Here is a 20,896-nt window from a genome sequence, read left to right on the forward strand (position 1 = left end):
TCATTTTTACTCCTCCTCAGGATATGATTTAACACTATACAGGATTATATGAAAATATTGTTGATGGTTTTAGACTGCACAGTGTGCTTGTTTAAATCCCTGGTGTACAGTAAACAGATGTTACTTTGTACTATAGGAGTCCCTTTTTGCAGTGTTTAAGTTCAGTGTTTCAACCACTCACTCATATTGCATACTCAAGCAGCAATTGAAGCAAAGACTATTGTGTTTTTAAAAAGATACATGTATTTGTGCAAAGTAGATGCTTTTTTTCTAACTCCAAAACAATCTAAAGTTCAGCTTGTTTTATTTATTTATTTTTTTTAATGTAGGTTATCTTACATACTGTATATTGTTACTGTAAAAGCAGTAAAATGAACGGTTTGCAGCAAATCTATTGTACTTGTGCAATAGAGTTCAGTTATTGTTACCCTAAGAAGGATAATGATTAAGTGGAAACATGCAGTCAGATATCACAAAGAATTCAGCTTTCACAATCATGGAGTCAAAGGTCATCATATGATTTAAATCACACAAAGTAAAAAACAGAGGGCCTTTCTCTTAAGGCATGCAGTCCCGACAGTCTCCTGAAGGCATTCAGTTCATACTGAAAGCAAAAGCTGCAGGACTAAAAGGGGATTTACTTTATGCGGACCTGGGGCAGAGTAGTGAAGTATAAATGGTGAAGCCAGACAGACCTAAGTGGATGGCAGCATGTCCTCAGCATGACTTGGACGAAGTCGACACACTGAAGAATCTTAAAGTGGACCGCCGTCCTCCGCTCATGCTAAATATAGCCTTGGCATTGCAGGTATGATGAGTTGTATTTCACTTTGCCACTGACAAAAAGGATTGCCAAAGAATCACTTTGTTCAATGAGGTATTACATCAATATATAAACTAGCCACTGTGCACATGATGAAATGTAATTTAAACCATTTTTAACACTTTTATTGGTTGCACCTTTGTGAATACCTGTGTATGTTAATACCCTTGCATATCCGTGCAAAAGTTTCTTTGCAAAAATGTGTCTGAAATTATTTGTATTTCTAATTATTCCTTATTATTACACAGTAGGTTTTTTTTATTATATCGTAAACCATTTTTTATGATTTTTTATTTTGTTTAGGTAACTACTGGAATTACTTGCTATTACTATATTATGACTTATCAAAACTAATATCATGGAAAAGGTTGGGATTTTTGTTCTAAAAGCTCAATTTAACTATATTTAAGTGAACTGTCCTTACATTTTCACTTTTCCCACGTTTGCTAGATTTAGAATCAAAATAATATGAACTCAAGTCAAGAGACTTTAAACAAACAATGTCAAATTTTCTGTTAATGATCACATGTACTATATATTTAGCAGTTAACAGCTTCTTTAGCTTTCCTTTATGTAATTGAAAGGAACAAAGGCTTCCCTTTCTGATTTAACTTTTGTATGTTTATCAATTGTTAATTTAGCAGGTTTAAAAGGTCTCTCTATCTCCCACTCTTTTACTCTCTCTCTCAAACATACTCTGTTGTGCAGCATGTTATGGTCCATGCCTCTCTGTGTGCATTGGTGGTTGGGGCATTAGTGCCTCAGTCTGAGAAGGAAAGGACAACTGCCTCTGTGTTCTTTTACTCTGGTGTTTCTACGCTTTTCCAGACTTGTTTTGGATCATGGTAAACACCTTTTACCTATTCTCTATCCTACTTATTTTACTTGGTTATCGTGTATTATGGCATGTACTCTCTCTTATTCACAGCCTACCATTGATCCAGTCTCCATCACTGGACTTCCTGGTTCCAGCTCTTGTTTTACTTTGTGCACAGCCAGGCCAGTTCTTATTACCATACCTATTTGTTAAAAGGATTTATGACGCATTTGAACTTTTCAGCAATCTGAATCATAATTGTAAATCATTTTTTATGCACAGATGTTGAATAGTTTCTGTTTTTGCAGGGAGTCATGCAGCCTGCAGAGGGCAGAGTGATCAATCAGAGCACTTTGAGGTCCCGGTAGACCAACTGAGAGAGGTGCTGCACTGCTGTCCGTGGTCCTGAATCGTCAGCCCACCCCCTCTTCCTATTACCTCATAGCATCAAGTCCACATACTGATTGTGTACTATAATGTCGAACCCACTTTACCACACAACCAATGAGTATTTCTAATGAAGTGAAGTGTTTGTACCTGAGACCCCAATATAGTGACCTTTTTCAGTGACCATTTATTGATACATTGTTCTGTTTGTGTGTGCGTGTGTTCAGTTGCAGGGCATGACTGTAGTAGCAGGCCTGGTGCAGTTGTTAGTGGGTTCGTGTGGTGTTGGCGGAGCAATGTTGACCCGATGTGGCCCCCTTGTCCTCACTCCTGTGTGTTGCATGCTGGGATTCTCCATTTACAGAGAGGCAGCTCTGCTCTGCTCAGACCACTGGGGCTTTGCGCTGCTGTGAGTACTTTGTGATTGTTTGGCTTGTGCTTTATGAAATACATGGTGGTGGTGTTGCATAAGCATGTTTTAAATATAATGCACGTTTTTTGCAATTGTTTTTTATGAAAGGTTAAATCATAATTTTAGTGGATATACTTATTTATGAATGGATGACCAAATATTGACGTTTGCTCAGCTCATATACAAAAACGTGAACTTTTGCTTTCAGGACTGTGGTTTTGATAGTGCTTCTCTCTCAGCACCTGCGTTGCTGTACTCTCCCTGGTCATCTAAAGTTCCTGCTGTACCCTAATGTCAGCATGCTCTCAGTGAGTGCAGCTTTACAGTAGAGAAAACAGTCCACATTAAAACATTTTTTTAAGTTTCAGCTGAAACTACTTTACAATTATTGCTATAGTAGATGAAGAAATCATGAAATATCCTAACATTATGCATGTACATTAAATACATTCATTAACTATGATCCTTAAATTAATTAAAATTCATAAATGATTTTCTCTTTTAACATGTGGCACCTGATGTTACGGATGTGTCGAATGTGCCGATTTGTTAAAAAAATTCTAGCATTTTTTTACAACAAAAAAAAAAAAACTAATAAAATTGTTTTGGGAATATTTGTATTATTTAAAGTATTATTTTTTGCTACTAATAAATTATAAAACAGTTCTTGTTGTGGACTCTGTAGCCCTCATAAATACGAACTAAATTTATATTAGTTATATTACTGTAAATGCTCTATGAACATTTACTAATAATAGGGTTTAATATAAATAACAGTCCATTAATTGTCTATAAATCCATATTCTTTTACCTTACTCTAACTAAAGATCATGAAACTAAATGTTCATTTAACCTTATAGCTGAATTACATCTAATAATGAAACTGTATTTCTCTAAAAATGGATATTCTATAGTTAAGCTAATGCCGGAATACTGCAAAAAACCTCTGTGTGCTTGTGTGTAGGTGCTGCTTTCTGTGCTGTTGGTGTGGGTTGTGTGTGCTGTTCTGCAACACTGCGGACGCATCACTCTTCACTCTGTGTCTGAACTGCTTTTCAAGGATGATTTAAATACGACCTCATTTCAGGACCGGACAGCTGTAAATTCCTCTAAACTACTTTCTCTAGATCCCACAGCAACATGGCTTAGCCTGCCTTTACCAGGTATACTCACATGGAAGATCATAAAATATAAAGAAGACACTGATTTTGTGAAAGAATACACTGATTTTGTGAATTGTGATTTTGTCTTTTTTACATATTTACCCTGAGATGATTTTTTTATTGCGGCATTGCTCTGTTTTGAATGAGCATATAGATTTCAGTGGTTGTATTCGCAACTATTACTTTCAATAGCTAAGTAGCACTAGCTAATGTTTCCTGTAATTTTATTCAAATGGCAGATTTATTGTAAGTCTCCTTCCTACATACAGGTCTTGGGCTCCCCCTCCTGTCTGGTGACAGTATTGCAGCTGGAATTGCAGCAGGGTTGTCCTCTTGTATCAGCTCTCAGGTGGTGTATGTGTTAACAGCCCGACTCCTCAAAGCTCCCACACCTCCAGCACAGGCGTGTAACAGAGGGGTTAGTGTAGAGGGGCTGAGCAGCGTGTTTGCTGGGCTGATGGGCGCACCAGTAGGGCTCTGCAGCAGTGTCCCTAATGCATGCATGACCAGCGTCGGCCAGGTACAATAGAAAACAATGCTTCCTACAGTGGTTCATCCTAATCCCACTGAATGTACAATAGATTAAAATCTTCAGATAAATTTCAGACTAATTATTTAATTTTCTCTCTCTCTCTCTCTCTCTCTCTCTTTCTTCCTCTCCCTGTCCACTCGCTCTCTTTCAGTGTGGGTCTCGTGCCACAGTGCAGCTCGCTGCTGTGATGATGCTGGTCCTGGGTCTGTTCTTACAATTCACTCAGCTGATTACTTCAGTCCCTCTGGCTATTCATGGTGATTATCCTCTCATATTCAAACTCTCATAATGACTGAGAACCCTTGAAATTCACACCTTTATCTCATCATTTAAGGTGCTGTGCTTAGCGTGACCTACACAGTGGCTGCAGCTACAGGAATAACGTACCTCCAGTACACGGACGTGGACTCAGGGCGCAACATTTTTAACACAGGTTTCACGTTGTTCATGTCTTTAGTGCTTCCTCGCTGGTTCCGAATGCAGTCTGGATTTATCCACACTGGTAAGATGAAGACATTCAAATGTTCTTTACTCACTGGAAAACAGGGTCATGTTATCATTTTGAATAAAGTGCACTAATTAGCTTTTTTTGTTTGCTTTCTGCATTTAGGTGTACGCAGTCTTGATATATTTTTGCAGTCTTGTCTGATGCTGCCTGTGTTTTTAGTTAGTCTCTTGGCTTTTCTTCTAGATCACACAGTTTCAGGTAGTAAATGCATGGACTAATGAAAAATACAGTGTTTGTTATTTGATCTTATTTAATTGATTAGAATTTCTCTTTGAAATACATGGAAGAAAAAAACACACACATACAAACAAACACAGAGTGCAGATATACACTATAAAGCCCATTTCTATACTTTTATATTTCTTCATTTCAGTTCTTTTTTGTATCATATTCTTTTTTTCACTGTCTAAATCTATCTTTCTTTCTTTCTTTCTTTCTTTCTTTCTTTCTTTCTTTCTTTCTTTCTTTTATCCCCAGAAAATGTAAATAATCTTTTTTTCAAAATTATTTGTATTAATATATTTATTATTATTATTATTGTTGTTGTTGTTGTTATTGTTATCACTAATAATAACAATAACAATAATAGTTATCTATTCCTTAACACATATCTTGTTTTGGGATATAGGAACTCTGTCTGAGAGGGGTCTTGTACAAGATCAGAGCACAAGGAAGATACAATCACTAGCCGATAAGCCACAAGAAATCAGCCAAAACCTAGTGACTGTGTACAAACCTCCACAGCCTGTGGGAAAAGTGTTGGACTGGCCTGGTCTCCGTACATTTCCATTCTGTGCCTGCCGAAGCATGGAGGTGGAGAAAATCACATTGACGTCTGCAGAGATGTCTAGCTTATTACCGTAGTAATAAGATAAAGCATGTGTGTGTTGCTGATAAAGCTAAACTGTACCAAATATGTTCTTATGTTGCACTTTGTTATAATATCAGATTTTAATGGTGTTGCGTTACCAGGACCCATTGTTGAAAAGCACGATGCAGCTTCTGTCTAGACGTAATATCATACAGTATTCCATATTATAACCATGAAAGTTAAACGAGGAGAGGCAAAAGAACAAATGGAAGAGAAGCCACATATTTCCATATAGTTTAATTTTGAAAAATAGATCTTTAAATATTTTTATGAACATATAATTTTGACATCTTTTTGGTAAAAAGTTAATAATGCCACAAAAAAGGTAAATAAAGCACGCCAGATTGTGAGTATCACTCCATTAAGCATACATGGGGAATTAACATACTGAGCATTTACGAAAGATGCTGAGCAGGCTGCTCTCTGACACATCTGTACTGAGTGAAGTTAATAAATAGTAAGTAGCACAGTATCGCTTAATAGTATAGATAAAGTTGCAATGGTGTGTATTTTACCCCTTGCGTATGCTAAATGTAGAAATACAGTGTACAATGTGACTATTAAATACATGATAAAGTTACAAAGAACATTTCCAGCAGTAAAACATGAAACATTAACAGCATTGATAAGTAGAAGACACTGAGTTTGAACTTGTAAGAGAAGAATGGGACGTAACAAATAACTTACAGAATGGTACGACACCAGAAGTGAAAATTCCTGATAGCTAGCAGATCTGGTAGATTTTCTTAGTTGCCTTTAGTAATAACTGCATCTGACTCCCAAGCCCATGTAATCTTCATATAACACTTTATTATACTGAAACAGCTACAGCATCAGACAGGCTAAGACTGTGTTCCTATGTCTGAGCTACTGCTTACCTGAGCTAATTTATCTACAGTTTACCTCTGTTGCATTATCTCAGTATAAGAATGGTTATTAACAGCACGTATGCACATATGTGTAGAAGTGTGCGTGTTTGTGTTTGTGAGTATGCTCCAGTGTAGGCAATAAAAGAAACCCATTTCAAATAGTTTTGCATTGAGAATTTTTTACATGTGGGTTTTTTCTGAATCGTTTCAGGGGATGTCCTCCAAGTCAAAACACACCCAATGATTTACTGCACTCTTCAAGTCTTTAAAGAGAAAAAAAGTTTTTCATTTCACCCTTTTTTGTCTGATTTCTCTCTGGCATTTCATTTTCTCATCTATCAGAAGCTACCACACTCCAGGGGTGAAAGTGTTTTGGGTTGAGTATGTGTGTTCCAATCCAGTGCAGCAGTGAGGAGTACCAGTGCACCCCCTCAGCTTGGTGCCACATTGGCCCTCCCCAATGATGAAGTGCCCTCAGTGGGGTAAAAGCAATGTGAGCAAGCCAGTGTTCTTCCATGGCGGCATAGCAGGAGGACACAATGTCGTTAACCACAACTGTGCCATGCACGGTGAGAGGCGCGAACACTCCTATGTCCTCCTGTAGCTGAACTCTGATCACTCGGGACAGCTTTCCTTCTTGTGCCAATCCATGAGCCACAACCACACACTGACCAAGCTGCACGTCACTGGCGAACACAGTCCTGAGCTGTCCCCTGGGCGCCGGGCCCGAGCAGTTCCCCTCAGCCACAAACATGAGGTGGGCAGCAGTAAGGCTTAATGCAGCACCGGACTCTGTCTCTATTGTATAAAACAGTGTGTGGGCGGAGGATTGGCGGTCTAGGAAAGCGATGACCTCGCTGAAGACAAGCTGCCCACTGCCGTCACCATGCAATGATGCCAAGACTCGCTCACCGAGCTGCAGATCCTTCATGGCCTTCCTGCTCCCATTCTCCAGACTCAACAGAGCTCCTCCCGGAAAACAGCCACCTGTCTTAGCAGCCACAGAGTGTTCTTATAGAAAGAGACAGAAATGTGTATGAATTCTCCATATTAATCAGTAACACACTGGATCAAAGAACTTAGATACATTCTAAAAATGAAGATCAAGTATTTGGTAATGCAAACATGCCATGATACATCACTCTGTCTCTGTCTCTGTCTCTGTCCCTGTCTCCCTGATCCTGTCTCACTAATTGCAAACGTAAAGAAACACCAATAAAATCGAAAGTTAGCTACAGTGGCAAAACAACTTTGTGTTCAAGCAAACATTCTAAACACCATTCTTAAAGCTAATGAGTTTTCTCTTTTTACTCAACTTGAGACACCACATAAAAATACAATATAAGCTAATAAATAACCACAGGCCTTAAGCACATGCTTGGCTTCCCTCTTGCAGAAGTTACTGGGTCGGGCTTTGCTAGATGCTATAGGGCCAGCAACAAGAGTCAAGTCTTCCTAGAGCCGAACACAAATATTTGGGAAAGGTGAGGACCAAGGCCAGGTGATAAGACATGGCTGAGATAAGAGATCTTAGAAAAGGAACAACGGAATAACCATCTGGAAAACAAAGGAGCGGGTTAATCATCTCAAAAGCACTTTAGTAACTTGCTCTACTTTTAACATTCTCAACCTCTCTCACTCTCTCAGTCTGCTCTCTGCCCTCTCCACACCTACATTATAGGACCCAAAGGTACACATTATGAAACCCAATTTTCACAACTACAAAGGGGGAGGTTTAGAGGTCAATGTGCTTTTTATTAGGAGTATTTTCTTTTCTATTTCTTTTCTAATTAAAATATCACCACATCTCCATAGCACATGATACAAGTTTCGGGAATTAGTAAAAATGTTACATCTACACACAAAAGGCTAATAAAGAAATAAAGAAAAAAATAAAAGAATAAACGCTAAGAAATCCTTATTTTTAACTGACAAGTGCAGATTACCAATCCAAGATAATACATTTTCAATGTCCTACTAATCAAATCCCATTTAGTCAAACACACAAATATGCAGCAGGACTACTCCTTGCGTGGCAGAACACACCTATGAAGGACTTTGATAAGGTAGGCTCAGACAACAGGGCTTGCCTGTGTTTGCACTCCCTATCAGAGTGATAACAAAAGTGCTTCATAAACGTCCACACACAGAAGTCCCATTCCTCAACAGGGGCCCAAAACTGACATTTTTCAAACTTAAGTGTTGCACTAACCTAGAAAAGTTATAGTACATAGGGTCAGGTTTTTTTGTATGTGTGAAGTCAAATTCTATTCATGCAACATAGATTCAGAAATGAAAATAACAACTTAGCCGTTCTATTATAACATATACAAATAACTGGAGTACTCGTAAGTGTCTCTTCTGATCTGCTTCTAACAAAGTAAGGAATTAGCTGTGATTCAGTCCAACATTACTCACAGTGTACAAAAGATGAGTTTTGATAAACCAGACAATGGAAGATTTATAACTAAAAAAATTCCAGTCTTTCCTTCCTGGTTGGTAATTTATTCCCGGATGACATGAGTATAGAGAGGTGTTTACGACCTAATGATGTGGTCTGTTCCTTGGTCATCACCTCCAGCCCATGTCTCCCACTTACCTCACTTGCTAATGAGAATAGACCACAATCCACAACCAGACACACCTGAGCACTACTGCTGAAACTGGTAACACCCAGGAGTCTATATCTTCTAACGTCTGTGTTTTTTTCAACTCTTGTCATTGAATCTTGTGTGTATCTTGTCTAGAAGGTGTAATATTAGTGTGACTAACAAACAGCAACACGTACTGAAACTAATTCAACTCTACGTCTAATAGACACTTTCTTAATATTTGCGCAGTGCACAGTATAGGTTGGTCCTTAACGAATAATCAGCTGCAGTTGTGATAAGTGCAATTAGTACTATTTTAACAAACAGCTGCTTTACTATATAGTGGTCATTTACTCTAAGCATACAGTTACAGAGCAACACAGCTACTATTATATATGGTACAAATTGTTTAGTTTTTTTTTGATGTCCTTTACTTTAACTCTCCCCAAGACATCAGACTGCTTCCCATTTAAAAAATATTACTGATTATTTATCATAAATCAATACTGTAGGCCTTTTTTCTAATCTAAAAACCTCACAAAGGTACAATGTGATATTCTTATGCCCTTGACACTCTCCTTGAGCCTTAGAGTACGAAGTCTTTTTCCTACCTGATTTCACGCTGCAATGGACGTGTGCTTTGGACTCGTAGTAAACCCAGTCGAAGCCGGCCTCCACCGCCAGCCTTGCCAACATGCCGTATTTATTACGATCACGGTCAGAGGTGGTGATATCTACTGCCCTTCCTTCATAGTGCAGAGATTCCTCAAGGTGATTGCCATCTTCATCCCAGCCCTCAGTGACCCTCAGCTTCACACCTGGCCACATGTTCATGACGGAGATAGCCAGAGAGTTCAGCTTGTCTTTACAACGCTGTAAGAGCAGACATTAACGTCAGGATTATAAACGTAAGGTGGAAAATGCAGATCTCTGGAAACTAGAGCACTGCAGGTCTGTTTCATCATTACTAAGACTAAAGCATTGGCCTAATTCTGTCCAGAAAAGTGCATAGATAGTGCACAGGCAAGTTCTAAAATGAAAAAAGACAGTCAGTGGTTAAAGTAGAAGTATCTGTTAGCAGCTACACATTTGGCTTCATATAATTATGTAATATCCATAATATTAATCTCAAAATTATGATACATGTTGGGGACCTGGAAAAGGGACAATATAGGGAATAAATGTGTGGGCCTATAACAGGAAGAAAATGCAGCTCACAGTAATAGACCAAAATATGTTGACACGCAATCAAGAAGTGATCAGTAAAGAACAAAGGTCACTGTAAGAGATGGGCAAAGTTTATGATCATAATAACACATAAGTTGTGGCCCTTTTCCTACAAATGAAAAGTGCTTAAGTAGTATTTATACAAAGTGGATAAAAACATCTGCATCCTTTAATTCACAGTCTCTAAATATTTAACCTGTACAGAAATGGAAAATGTATTGTTGTAAGACTTCCTTGAATCAAATTCCCTGAATTATTGAATCAAATCGCATCTTCAGATCCTACTCTTTAAAGATAAAATAATGTGTCAAATGTCAAATAAGTACACATATTTATTTCCTCGAACACCCAAGCAAACCATATTGGCATAATCATTTCATCACGATATAACAGCAGGTGTGTTTTTCTCAAAGGCCTGATTTATAGTGTCATGCCTTTATTCATTCATCGTTTCAAAAATAAACCTGAAAACTAAACCAACAGAAGATTTTTCTGCTTTTATTATAGAATCAAGCAGACACTGCCAACACACGGAACACAAACATCAGCCTGCTATTTTCAGCAATATTTGTTCTTAAACCAAAAAAGCACCGACTTTTTTTTTCAACTATTAGATGATTTATGGACTCTACATAAGGCATATAAAATTTCTAAATAAAGGTGTTTTGTGCCAGCATGTTACTAATACAGTTTTTTTTTATTATTATTATTGCTATGTCAATATACTTGCCATAACAAGATAACACTTGTTACCTGCCTGTGACCAATCTACACTGATATACTACATAGAATTTCAATAATAAAAACATTAATAGCCAATATGAAAGCATTTAAGCAAATAGGGTATGTATGATAATAGTGAATGTGTCGTGTAATCGCCTGTTTCAGCTACATTACACTCAACTTTTGGTGTGGACAACCTTCTTTTATAAGTGTTAGATCAAACACTGACGTGCATCAATTATGTTTATATATAAAGTGCTTATTTTTGAATAAAATAGGTATAGCCTATGTGGCCTATAGGAGAACTCAGAGACCTGTTATAACCTAACTACAGAAGCGAGACACAAAAAGAAAAGGAAAAAAGGAATCAAACACGTTGAACAATCGACATTTTTTGGAAGTGGTAACTAAATGAAACTTTTTGCATATAAGTAATTAACTCAGTAATCTCAGATTAAACTAAACAGCAAACACTATCTTGATGCAAAACTCTGAGAGGTGAGACTGCAAGTGTTTACTCAGTAAAGGGCATCTGCATTTTATGTAAAACTATGAATTCCAGAAAAAAAGGTTGTACTTTGTGAAATATAAAGCAGAGATATGCCGCTCATGTTCCACTGTAAATCACGGCTCAGGTTTAGATTGCTTCGTTGCAGCCTGCGTTGGTGCTGAATGAACACCGCACTTATGAGTATAGATGTGGCTGTGGACTCAGGACAGGGGGTTTCACTGTGCACAAGAAGCGTTCAGAACGATCAATCCATCTTTAACGTGGTTCAGATGAAAGCAGCGGCGATCGATAGCAGCGTTTCAGTAAAGCCTTAAACGCGAAGCAAAGGGTGAAGAGAGAGAGAGAGAGAGAGAGAGAGAGAGAGAGAGAGGCTGCTCCAAATGCTCTGTGTAACCGGATCCCCGGCGCCGAGCGCATCTCCTAATGGGCCCGTAATCGAATCGCTTACCTGGGTCATGAGCCGGTCCGCGCCCGTGTTCTCCTCATCCTTGAAGATGATGTCGGGGTTGTAGTTGGGGGTGAGCTCCTTGAAGCGCTCCGAGTTCCGCGTGATCTTGCCTTCGAGGCGCCCGCTGGCACCCAGCGTCTTCTCGGCGACGTTCGGGATAAACTGCTTGTAGTTGAGCGGCGTGAGTTTCTTGGGAAGCCGCCGCTTGTTGCCGTAGCCCCTGCCCGGGCCGCACGCTTCGCTCACCGGGGCGCAGATCAGCGCGCAGGCGACCAGGAGCCCCAGCACCGCGGGAACACGCATTACCCCCTCTCAAAACAAGAAAGTCCCCAAACACGGAGTGCTACGGGGGCCACGGGTCAAGGGTGAAACTCAAACTGCCCCCCTTCTTCCACACTCCTAATTTCCCCCAAATAAGGGCTAAATAAATCGAGGGGTCTTTAATTCCTTATTGCTTTTATCCTTGTCATCGTCTGTGCGTAAAAAAAGTACGCGCTGTCTACGGCGAGCTTGGCATGCGTCGCACTGTGGAAGACGTCAAAACAAAAGCAAGGTCCAGTGGTGCCGAGAGGACAGTGCCTCTCCATATACGCACCGACGATGAAACAGCGGAATGAAAACGAGAGCGAGTCCATTTATTGCGAGATTACACGGGAACCTCCTGCTAAGTCCGTGTCTTTAACTCAACGGACAGCAGTGACAGATTGACAGGGTGCACGGTGAAGACTGAGAGCCGCCGGCTACTGCTGCTGCTGCTGCTGCTGCTGTGAGGAGGAATCCTCATGTTCTGCGCTCGCCTTTGCCTTTCTGGCGCACTTCGTCCACTCGCGTCTGAAGCTGAAATGATCAGTAAAGAAAGCAGTAAAAGACCGCGCCCTGGCGCTCCTGCACTCCTACCCCTATGCTGCCCGCCTGCGCCACTCCTTCTCCCCCGCGATACACACCGGCTCTGCCACGGACCGCCGAATCGGTCGCTCTGATACACACATACACACACACACACACACACACACACACACACACACGCTGACGCATGCACGCGCGCCGTTGTTTCCCACTTTGTGTACTGTAACACAGTTTTCCAACCTCTACATTGATTACTGAAGTGCACTTGGTTTCATGCGCGGATCGGCGCGCAGTGTTGTGGCCCCGAGTCACCTCAAACCTCAGACTAACAGCAGCCTTCGTTTCCTCCTCCTCCTCCTCCTCCTACACTGACCCGGTGAGCGTGCGCTCACGTGAGTAGATATACAAACGGCACGCACGCACACACACGGACCCATACACACAGATAGTACTGATCCTAAGATCATCTTTTACACTCATTTCATGTATTAAAATTACAATACGTTCTATAGGTTCAAGGTCATCAAGGTGGCAAAAAGCATATTAAGAGGCTGCACCAATTTGAGCACGTAACCTACAAGAATAATATTTATTGATTTATGATTGTATTACCTAGTACAGGACAGTATCCATTGTGATGATTGAAATAAGCATGAAGCTGGATTGATTCATTGAGTCAGCAAGAAGTCTGCATACATACAGGATTAATAGAGATGTGGTTTGAGGTTAGAGCTGGGATGCAATTGAGGTAATAAGGCTGATTTTTATTGTCATGGCCACCTCGTGCCACCTAGGTGCTGATTTCTCTGTTGAGCATGAATCTGCACTTGTCCAAAGTTTTAAATTGGAACAAATTAGACGTAAAACAGAAAATCAGTCCTTGTTTCAGCAAATAATTTGCAATTCCTAGAACCAGCACTCATACACTGTATGTGTTATAATTTTCCAGGTCAATGACATATGCCTATCCAGCTCAGCATAGCAACATTTTCTATCACTAAACTGATTGCACACAGTATTGTTCTGTCTTGAGACTGAGAATACAGCCTAATTTTATCTTCAGTCACAGGGCTGCAGTCTGTACCAGGCTGTACTCAGGTGATGGACAGTAGCACGACTCTCCTGAGGGCTCCACTGTTCTAATTGCAGATGGAGCAGGTAAGGGGGAGAGGGCAGAGTATAATTAGGAACAAGCTTTCACAGGCGCAGCTCTTATTTTACTGCACTGAGAGAGAGTGAGGGAGAGAGTGAACAGAGAGAGAGAGGGAGAGAGGATGCTCCACTTACACAGATGGAGAACTGTGTGCCTCTGTCGATGAGTCTGCCTGTCGGTCGGCCGGTGGCGAAAGCCTTGAGAAAAGCTAGATCTGTGACACTTGCACTCTGTTAGTTCTTTCTTAAACGAGAAAGAAAAACAGCTGCACGTCTTCTAAATTAGCTCCTCAAATATTTGCCAAAAAGAAGCTTGTGGGTTTTTGTCCATTTCAAAAGCAAATTTTACCAACGTTTTTGTGGTCTGGCATTGATTTATATTTTTTATTATTTGTGTGGATAAAGTATTTTGGTTCAGGGGAGTATTTAATAATAAGATATTTTAGTTCTGTTAAGGTCTGTCTGTCCTCATGTGGGACAGTCAAGTGAAGAGCAAAAACAAACACTGCCATCTCATTCTCATTTACTTTTTGACCATTGCCTTAATGCTTATCAGGGATGGGAAATATTTATGATACATGTATTTCAAATATGTATTTCAAATATGAAATAGGATTTTGTCATTTTTATTTGATAGGGTTGATGAAAATGGTTTCATATTTTGTTTTAAATATATACCACTTTAGTGTTTTGTATTTTTGTATTGTTGAATTACTGTAAAATATTTGCAAGAAGTCTACATGATGACATCATAAAAATGCAGCTGTTGATTGGTGCCAACTCAGTAGTTTAGCCAGACTTGTTGAGATCAGAAGAGAAAATGTATCCATATGGTGGAAGGTGGTCAATGTAAGAAATGTGCAGGCTGCCAGCTTTCAAATAGGCATCCTATGACTAATAATAATAAAAAAGATAATGCAGATTATTGTACCCTAACTGAGGTAGCTGTTTAGTAGGATCATGATTTTGCATAATATTGCATGAATGACTGCCTGACACTTATTATTATATTTATGATTTATGATTAATAATCGAATGATTATAATGATAACTAATTCGAAACTAGTTGATATGCAGATTCCATCAGTTGTCTTCTTATGAATGACTTGTTTTTGAATTATTTGTCATTGTCGATGTTGCTGATGCGTTGCTTTGCATCAGCAACACTGACAACACAGACAACACCGAACAACACTGACAACACGATGCGGTGTTGTAAAGTCGGCCCTTTGTTACCAAACACCAAGTACTAAATTAGGATACAATTATGAGTCATTCACAAACTGTTAAACATTAAACTGTTGGTTACTTTAAAACTAACCTTCATTTGGGAGATCACAGGGATATGTATGTGAATATATGCTATTCACATTATGTTACATTGTTTACTTAATCAACCGATTCAGTGTAATGGTGAAGGGACAAATCAAAGACAACTGATGGAAGGTGTTGACAAAAAATTTTATTTAAAAAATAAAAAAATACAGTACTTTATTTTGATATATGGTGTGGCTGCTGTATTTTGTGGTTTATTTTATACACTTAAAGTTAAAGTATTTGGTATTTTACTTTAAAATATACTTTAATGTATCTTTTTCCCAAACCTAATGCTTATTGCCACTTATAATGAATTGTTTCTTCAACTTATTTAAGGCTTAGATGCCCATCTTGCTATAATCATATAGAAAGCCTCAAGCATCTGTGACTTGCAAGCTCTACACATGTAATAAACATATTTTTGGATGCATGGATGAAATGAAAGCAGCTTTAGTGTGGATGCATATATGGCACATCCAGGTGGACTTGTACAGCAGATAAAACTGTAGGTCATAAAGACTCAATTACAGAGTGTGTGGATTTTATGGAGTGTGTCCTTGTCCCTTTGGGGAAGAAAAAATTAAGAACATTTCTGCCTGAAGGCCTGCCTATTGAACTAGACTGTTAACAGTATGTCAGATATTATAGATGTACTCATATCCAATCAGAATTCCCTTACACACTCAAAAGGAGAGCCCACAGCCTGAATGGGCAATGAGTGCTGCAGTGGTCACTGAGCATCAAGTGTGCAAGAGCAGCAGTTTAGACTGCAGACCATTGATATAGTAGTATTATGTATTATTAATTTTCTCTTGTGAAATAAGAGGACACCAGATGGGTGCATTTCACATAATTTCAGCCAATCAAGTGTCAGTAAAGTAAGCAAAGGGCTGTCACATGAGTACTAGTACTACCCAAGGACTTAACCCACAAAAGAAATAATGGAGGAGAGCTGGAGATGGGAAGAGAACCAGCTAAAAGTTAGGCACAGAGAAAGAACGAGTGCATAGGGAAATTGGTGTTTTTCTGGTATTAAACGGTAAACAACTCTGTTTTTAGTTGTTTTTATTCAGGACTGGCGTTCTTGTGGACTGCGGTGGGATTCGGCGTTTTAGTCTGCCTTTCGTTCTCCTCAAGGTAATAGTTTCTGTTTTTTTGCCCTAACCACTTCCTGCTGTCCCCAACAGCTTCATGAAGAAGTCCCCTCTTTCTGTTTCTCTTTCTCTCTCTCTCTCTCTCTCTCTCTCTCTCTCTCTCTCTCTCTCTCTCTCTCTCACTCTCTCTCTCTTTGTTTTTCTCTCTCTTTCTCTTTCTCTCTCTCTCTCTATCTCTCTCTCTCTCTCTCTCTCTCTTCCTCTCTCTCTCTTGTCCTCTATTAGAGTGCCTCTTTCCTGTCCTTCTAGAAGTCAAACTTTTAAATAGGCATTCTGTATCTGCTAATCCAGATCTATACAGAAATCGGCTTGGTTGGATAGAATGGATGTTTACTTGAAGCAAAACAAAGAGATGAGAATCATGTCATACAATTTTTTGCATGTGGGAAGCACACTGTCAGTGACTGATCATTTTGTTTCCTCTCCAAGTGCTTGGGCTTACTAAACGACTGAGGCCATCGTTGGAGCGAGCAAAGAAAAAATAATACCAGAGATGTCTAAAAGCAGAGGCTAAAAGCAGCCTGAGCTAGCGGCCTGCTAAAAAAACAAAGCACTGCCCAGGGGAAGAGCGAAGGGTCGGGCAGCGTGGTCCGGACTTGCCACAGCCGCGTCTCTCTGCGTAAGTGCTCCTGCCAAATAGCTGTAATTGAGGCCCAAAGTCCAGAGCCCTGAATAACTCAATGCATCAATGGCAGCCTGTGGAAGCTGCCCCCATGCTTTCTCTTTTCTGTTGCTATACCTTCAGAACCACTTTAATTTTTTCCTTCTTCCTGGTTACCCAAAAAATCCTCCCCAATCTCCGGTGGCCTAAATCCTCTTAGTTAAATATAAAACTGTTATTAGGAAGAGCACATAGGTACTCGACTGCCAGCTTTCAAATTTTGTCTTTAAAACTGTTGCATCACAGTAGAAATAGGTCTCTTCCCAAATTCAGTTTAATTTAGATTGCTGTAAAGAGATACACATACAAAACCAAAAAGTCATTTAAATATCAAAGAGTAAGAATCACAAGCATGTCTGTGTGTTTAGGACATATAGTAAATATAGTTTAATATAAAGTTTAAAACGCATGTTGCACATCTTTGCCTGCTCCTTGCTCCTGCTGGCTTCCTCTCTCAGGCTCCTGAGGCATGGCCTTTTTTTCGTTCCTGCACGTATGCCACAGCTGTGGTCATTGTGGTGATGTTTCACTGCTCAGAATGGATACACCAGCTCAAAAACGTTCTTATTATATTTATATTTTACTACACCGCCGTTGGCCCTGCCAGCTGTGTTCTGGCTAACAGCCCGTTTAACTAGGCCGTGACAATATGGTTAAAACCTGAGGTAACATAAACAATGATGGGTGCGAGTTAACATAAACAGCCTTTAGTATACAATGTCTGCTTATGGACCGAAAAGGAAGGAGACGATAATGGAAAAGGGGGGGATGAAGATGAGTTGTCATAGTGATTACTGAAGCATAGTGATTGTTTTTTCATTTGGGTTTGGGGTTTTGGGCGGCACATGTTTCTCCACATCCATCTCCACAGCAGCTGTCTTGGGTTCTTGGGTTGCTTCACACACATACTTGAATAGAAGCAATAATGCGGATGCTACAAGTAATTTTCTGCTAGCTGCTGTTCATCTTTCCTAAACCAACTCATTTCTTTAATGCTTCCTTTTCCCTGAATGGTGTTTACACAGAAAATACAGGAAAGAAACAGGATAAAAGTATAAAACAGGAGGTAAGAAAAGTGTGTTTGTGGATAAGAGAGAAAAGCAAAGGAATCATGGGACAGATTTGATGAGGTTGCTACTCCTCCCTTCATCCCCGGCCCATGTCGGCTCACTGCTAGCGAAGCATGGTGTGTGCACTTGCGCACACTTTCCGCTAGCTTGTCCCCAGCTCAAGGCAGGGACCCTCTAATTAGGGCTGTGGGCAGACTTGCACTCTTTGAAGCCTGTAGCAGCAGCAGAGCAGCTAGCCACAACGGGGGTGACAGCGGCATCCCGCAGAGGATCACGAGACAAACCCATACAACATGGACACGCAGGATCCATTCTCTCCTTTTCTCTCTTGTTTCTCTCATCAATCACAGAGTTGGCAAAAGTTTAAAATACAGTTGTGCACATGGGAGGAATTAAAGTGACTGACACCTAAAAAGGGGACAGACAAGTTTTTTTTTATTTATATACCTTGTTTTATGTGAGGTTCAGAATTTAGCTAACCAATTAAAATTAGTGAATGAACACCCTGGTCATTCCGACTGCTTTTTTGTTTATGACTGTGGTGCTGAAAAATAGTGGGGCCTTTTCTTCTAATTTTAACTTTTTCCGCATCTGTTTTCAGGTTCCCTCACTCCCTTTCTCACCTATATGTAGACGAAGGCTCACAGCAGGGTAGTATAGCAGATCTGACCACAGGTAAACACGGCTACACCACAAACGTGCTCACCTAGCACCATAATGGACAAAAATACCGCACTGCAATGAATGCAGGCTCACATATCATCAAGGGGAATGCTTGAAGAAAAAGTTCTTAAAAGCAGCAGACTGACTGGAGTTAGTTATATCATCCAGAAACCACAGCCTGATTTATTGCTGATAGCTTTTCTGTCATCACGATTTGTGTGTGTACTGTATTTGTACCTTAGCTTACAGATATGTGTTGTGTTTAAATTAATCCCAAGCTCTTTCAGCTCATGTAGACTGTGGAGGTGAGAAAAGCAAGCTTGCTTGAGCGCAGCTACAGGTCAAGGAACTGCACTATGGCGATTATACTGGAACAGGATGTTTACAGTAAGGTTGTATTTACTCTACCGCTTTGGTTTATGGATTTCAATCCGAGCAGAGTTATAGTCACCGTTTTAGGTTTAATAAAAAAGCACATTATCACTCATTCACTTTGCCCACTACTTTAAGCACATGACAGCCATCGGTACAAATTTTGAACATTTAATCCCCAAATAATCAGCTCATAAATGATAGGCTCGTGTGGCCGACAATTCCCTAAATTCCCGTACATCTAAGGATATCTACTTATAGTAATTTGAACTTTATTTCCACATATAGACATGGGTGGAGGGTTGCAGTGTGTACTCACAATTGAAAGTTGAGATCCAGAGTAGGAAGGAAATTGAAGTGGACTCATTGAACAAACTTCATGCTCACAAAAGATTAACATCTGAAGGAAGTAATAATGGCAACTCCCACACAGTCGCCGAAAACGGGAGCTGCTGCTGGGCCAAGCTAGCGTGTGCTAAAGACCCCACCTTGGCTTAAATTTGTCATCAATAGTGATTTAAAGCAGACAAGTGCAATCAGAGACCAGCGTCCAGATGCACTATAACCAAAACACTGCCCTCTGATCTTAGAGTTGACGTGTCAACAGCTGCCGTTCAATCATGCTACTTCAGAAGAGCAGAATTCATCGGATTGACTTCCTAATCAGTGGAAATAATAATGACTAATACCATTGTCTCCTAAGCTTTAATCAAGATATACTGCAGACTATCTCTTTAGAACAGCCTTTCCTGGATATAAATTAGAATTCTCTAAATTAAGAGGAAAAGGAAAAAGAGGTACAGGAAAAGTGAAAAAAAAAGAAAAAAGATCTGAGAGAGAGAAAGAGAAGAAGAGAGAGAGAGAGAGAGAGAGATGGAAAGAGAGGCAGAAAGGGAGGAAAGGCAGAAATATCCTGACACTTAATATGGTGGTTGGCATGTTATGGAAAGCTCTTGAAATGAAAGGTATAGCCTGAACGGGCAAGCGGGAGTGATCAGGCATGTTGTGTGAGCGAAAGCCAGGGTTGCTCACCATCGCTCAGTGCCACGGCCCAAAAGCGTACATTCCCACAGCCCAGAGCACCACTTTAAAGAGCACCAGGGCCGCTCTGGTGCGCCACTGCTCTGCCACTCCCTCAGCTCTGAAAAAGCAAATATCAATAAATTCATTATGTACTTTATATTTATATATTTGTGCTTATGAGCTTTTATATAATTATTTACTTTTGCAGCTCTTGATATTTTTAGTGCAGTGATAGACTTTGTGTAAGAAAGAGAAATGAAAGAGAGACAGACAGAGAGAGGGCAAGAGAAATGGATGGCTAACAGGAGAAATCATTGTGGCTGTAAGGCCCAGATGTATCATGAACTCATTTCAGTACAGTTTAATGCCCAGCTGTGATCTTCGATGGTGTGTTTACTTTAAACAAATAAATGTAGTGATTTGTGTACCACTGTTCAGATCTATTCTTTAACATGTTGACGCCTGAGAGATATGATAAACGTTTTTATTATATTAAGGAAGTTGTACTGACCAACTGAGTCTAACTTTTCTTGGCTTGTCTTCATGTTTTTTCATGTCCAAATGTTTATTTGACATTATTCCTGCCCAAGAAGGTTACACATGAAGCGTTCATGTAAAGATTCTGGGTGAAACCACTGAAAGTTCAACTTTCCTAAATGGTTGTTCCAAAATCAAACAAGTTGGTGGTTTTTATTTGACAAGTTCAATGTTTTGTTTATTTAAACTGGAGGTTTCATTTGACAGGCTAAACAAAGA

General features: G+C 39.8%; 2 protein-coding genes and 1 long non-coding RNA gene across 3 annotated transcripts; 2 read left to right on the top strand and 1 right to left on the bottom strand.

The window, feature by feature from the left end:
- Positions 1–577: 577 nt before the first annotated feature.
- Positions 578–6,543, top strand: slc23a3 (solute carrier family 23 member 3). Its single transcript, XM_046845757.1, has 12 exons — positions 578–808; positions 1,532–1,668; positions 1,752–1,822; positions 1,949–2,022; positions 2,255–2,436; positions 2,648–2,747; positions 3,404–3,602; positions 3,872–4,122; positions 4,286–4,391; positions 4,469–4,636; positions 4,745–4,840; positions 5,271–6,543. Exons 1-12 carry the CDS (start codon positions 677–679, stop codon positions 5,504–5,506), a joined length of 1,752 nt encoding a protein of 583 aa, XP_046701713.1. The 5' UTR covers positions 578–676; the 3' UTR covers positions 5,507–6,543.
- Positions 5,736–13,061, bottom strand: ihha (Indian hedgehog signaling molecule a). Its single transcript, XM_046845759.1, has 3 exons — positions 11,883–13,061; positions 9,585–9,846; positions 5,736–7,393 (listed from the first exon to the last, which is right to left on the bottom strand). Exons 1-3 carry the CDS (start codon positions 12,183–12,185, stop codon positions 6,714–6,716), a joined length of 1,245 nt encoding a protein of 414 aa, XP_046701715.1. The 5' UTR covers positions 12,186–13,061; the 3' UTR covers positions 5,736–6,713.
- A 3,194-nt stretch (positions 13,062–16,255) lies between these two features.
- On the top strand, positions 16,256–20,518 carry LOC124383259. The gene is made up of 3 exons (XR_006925245.1): positions 16,256–16,334; positions 16,781–16,970; positions 18,684–20,518. It is a non-coding gene; the product is annotated as an uncharacterized LOC124383259 (long non-coding RNA).
- Positions 20,519–20,896: the final 378 nt, after the last annotated feature.

Source organism: Silurus meridionalis, chromosome 3 (genome assembly GCF_014805685.1).
Source record: "Silurus meridionalis isolate SWU-2019-XX chromosome 3, ASM1480568v1, whole genome shotgun sequence".
In the NCBI taxonomy this organism is placed as follows: Eukaryota; Metazoa; Chordata; class Actinopteri; order Siluriformes; family Siluridae; genus Silurus; species Silurus meridionalis.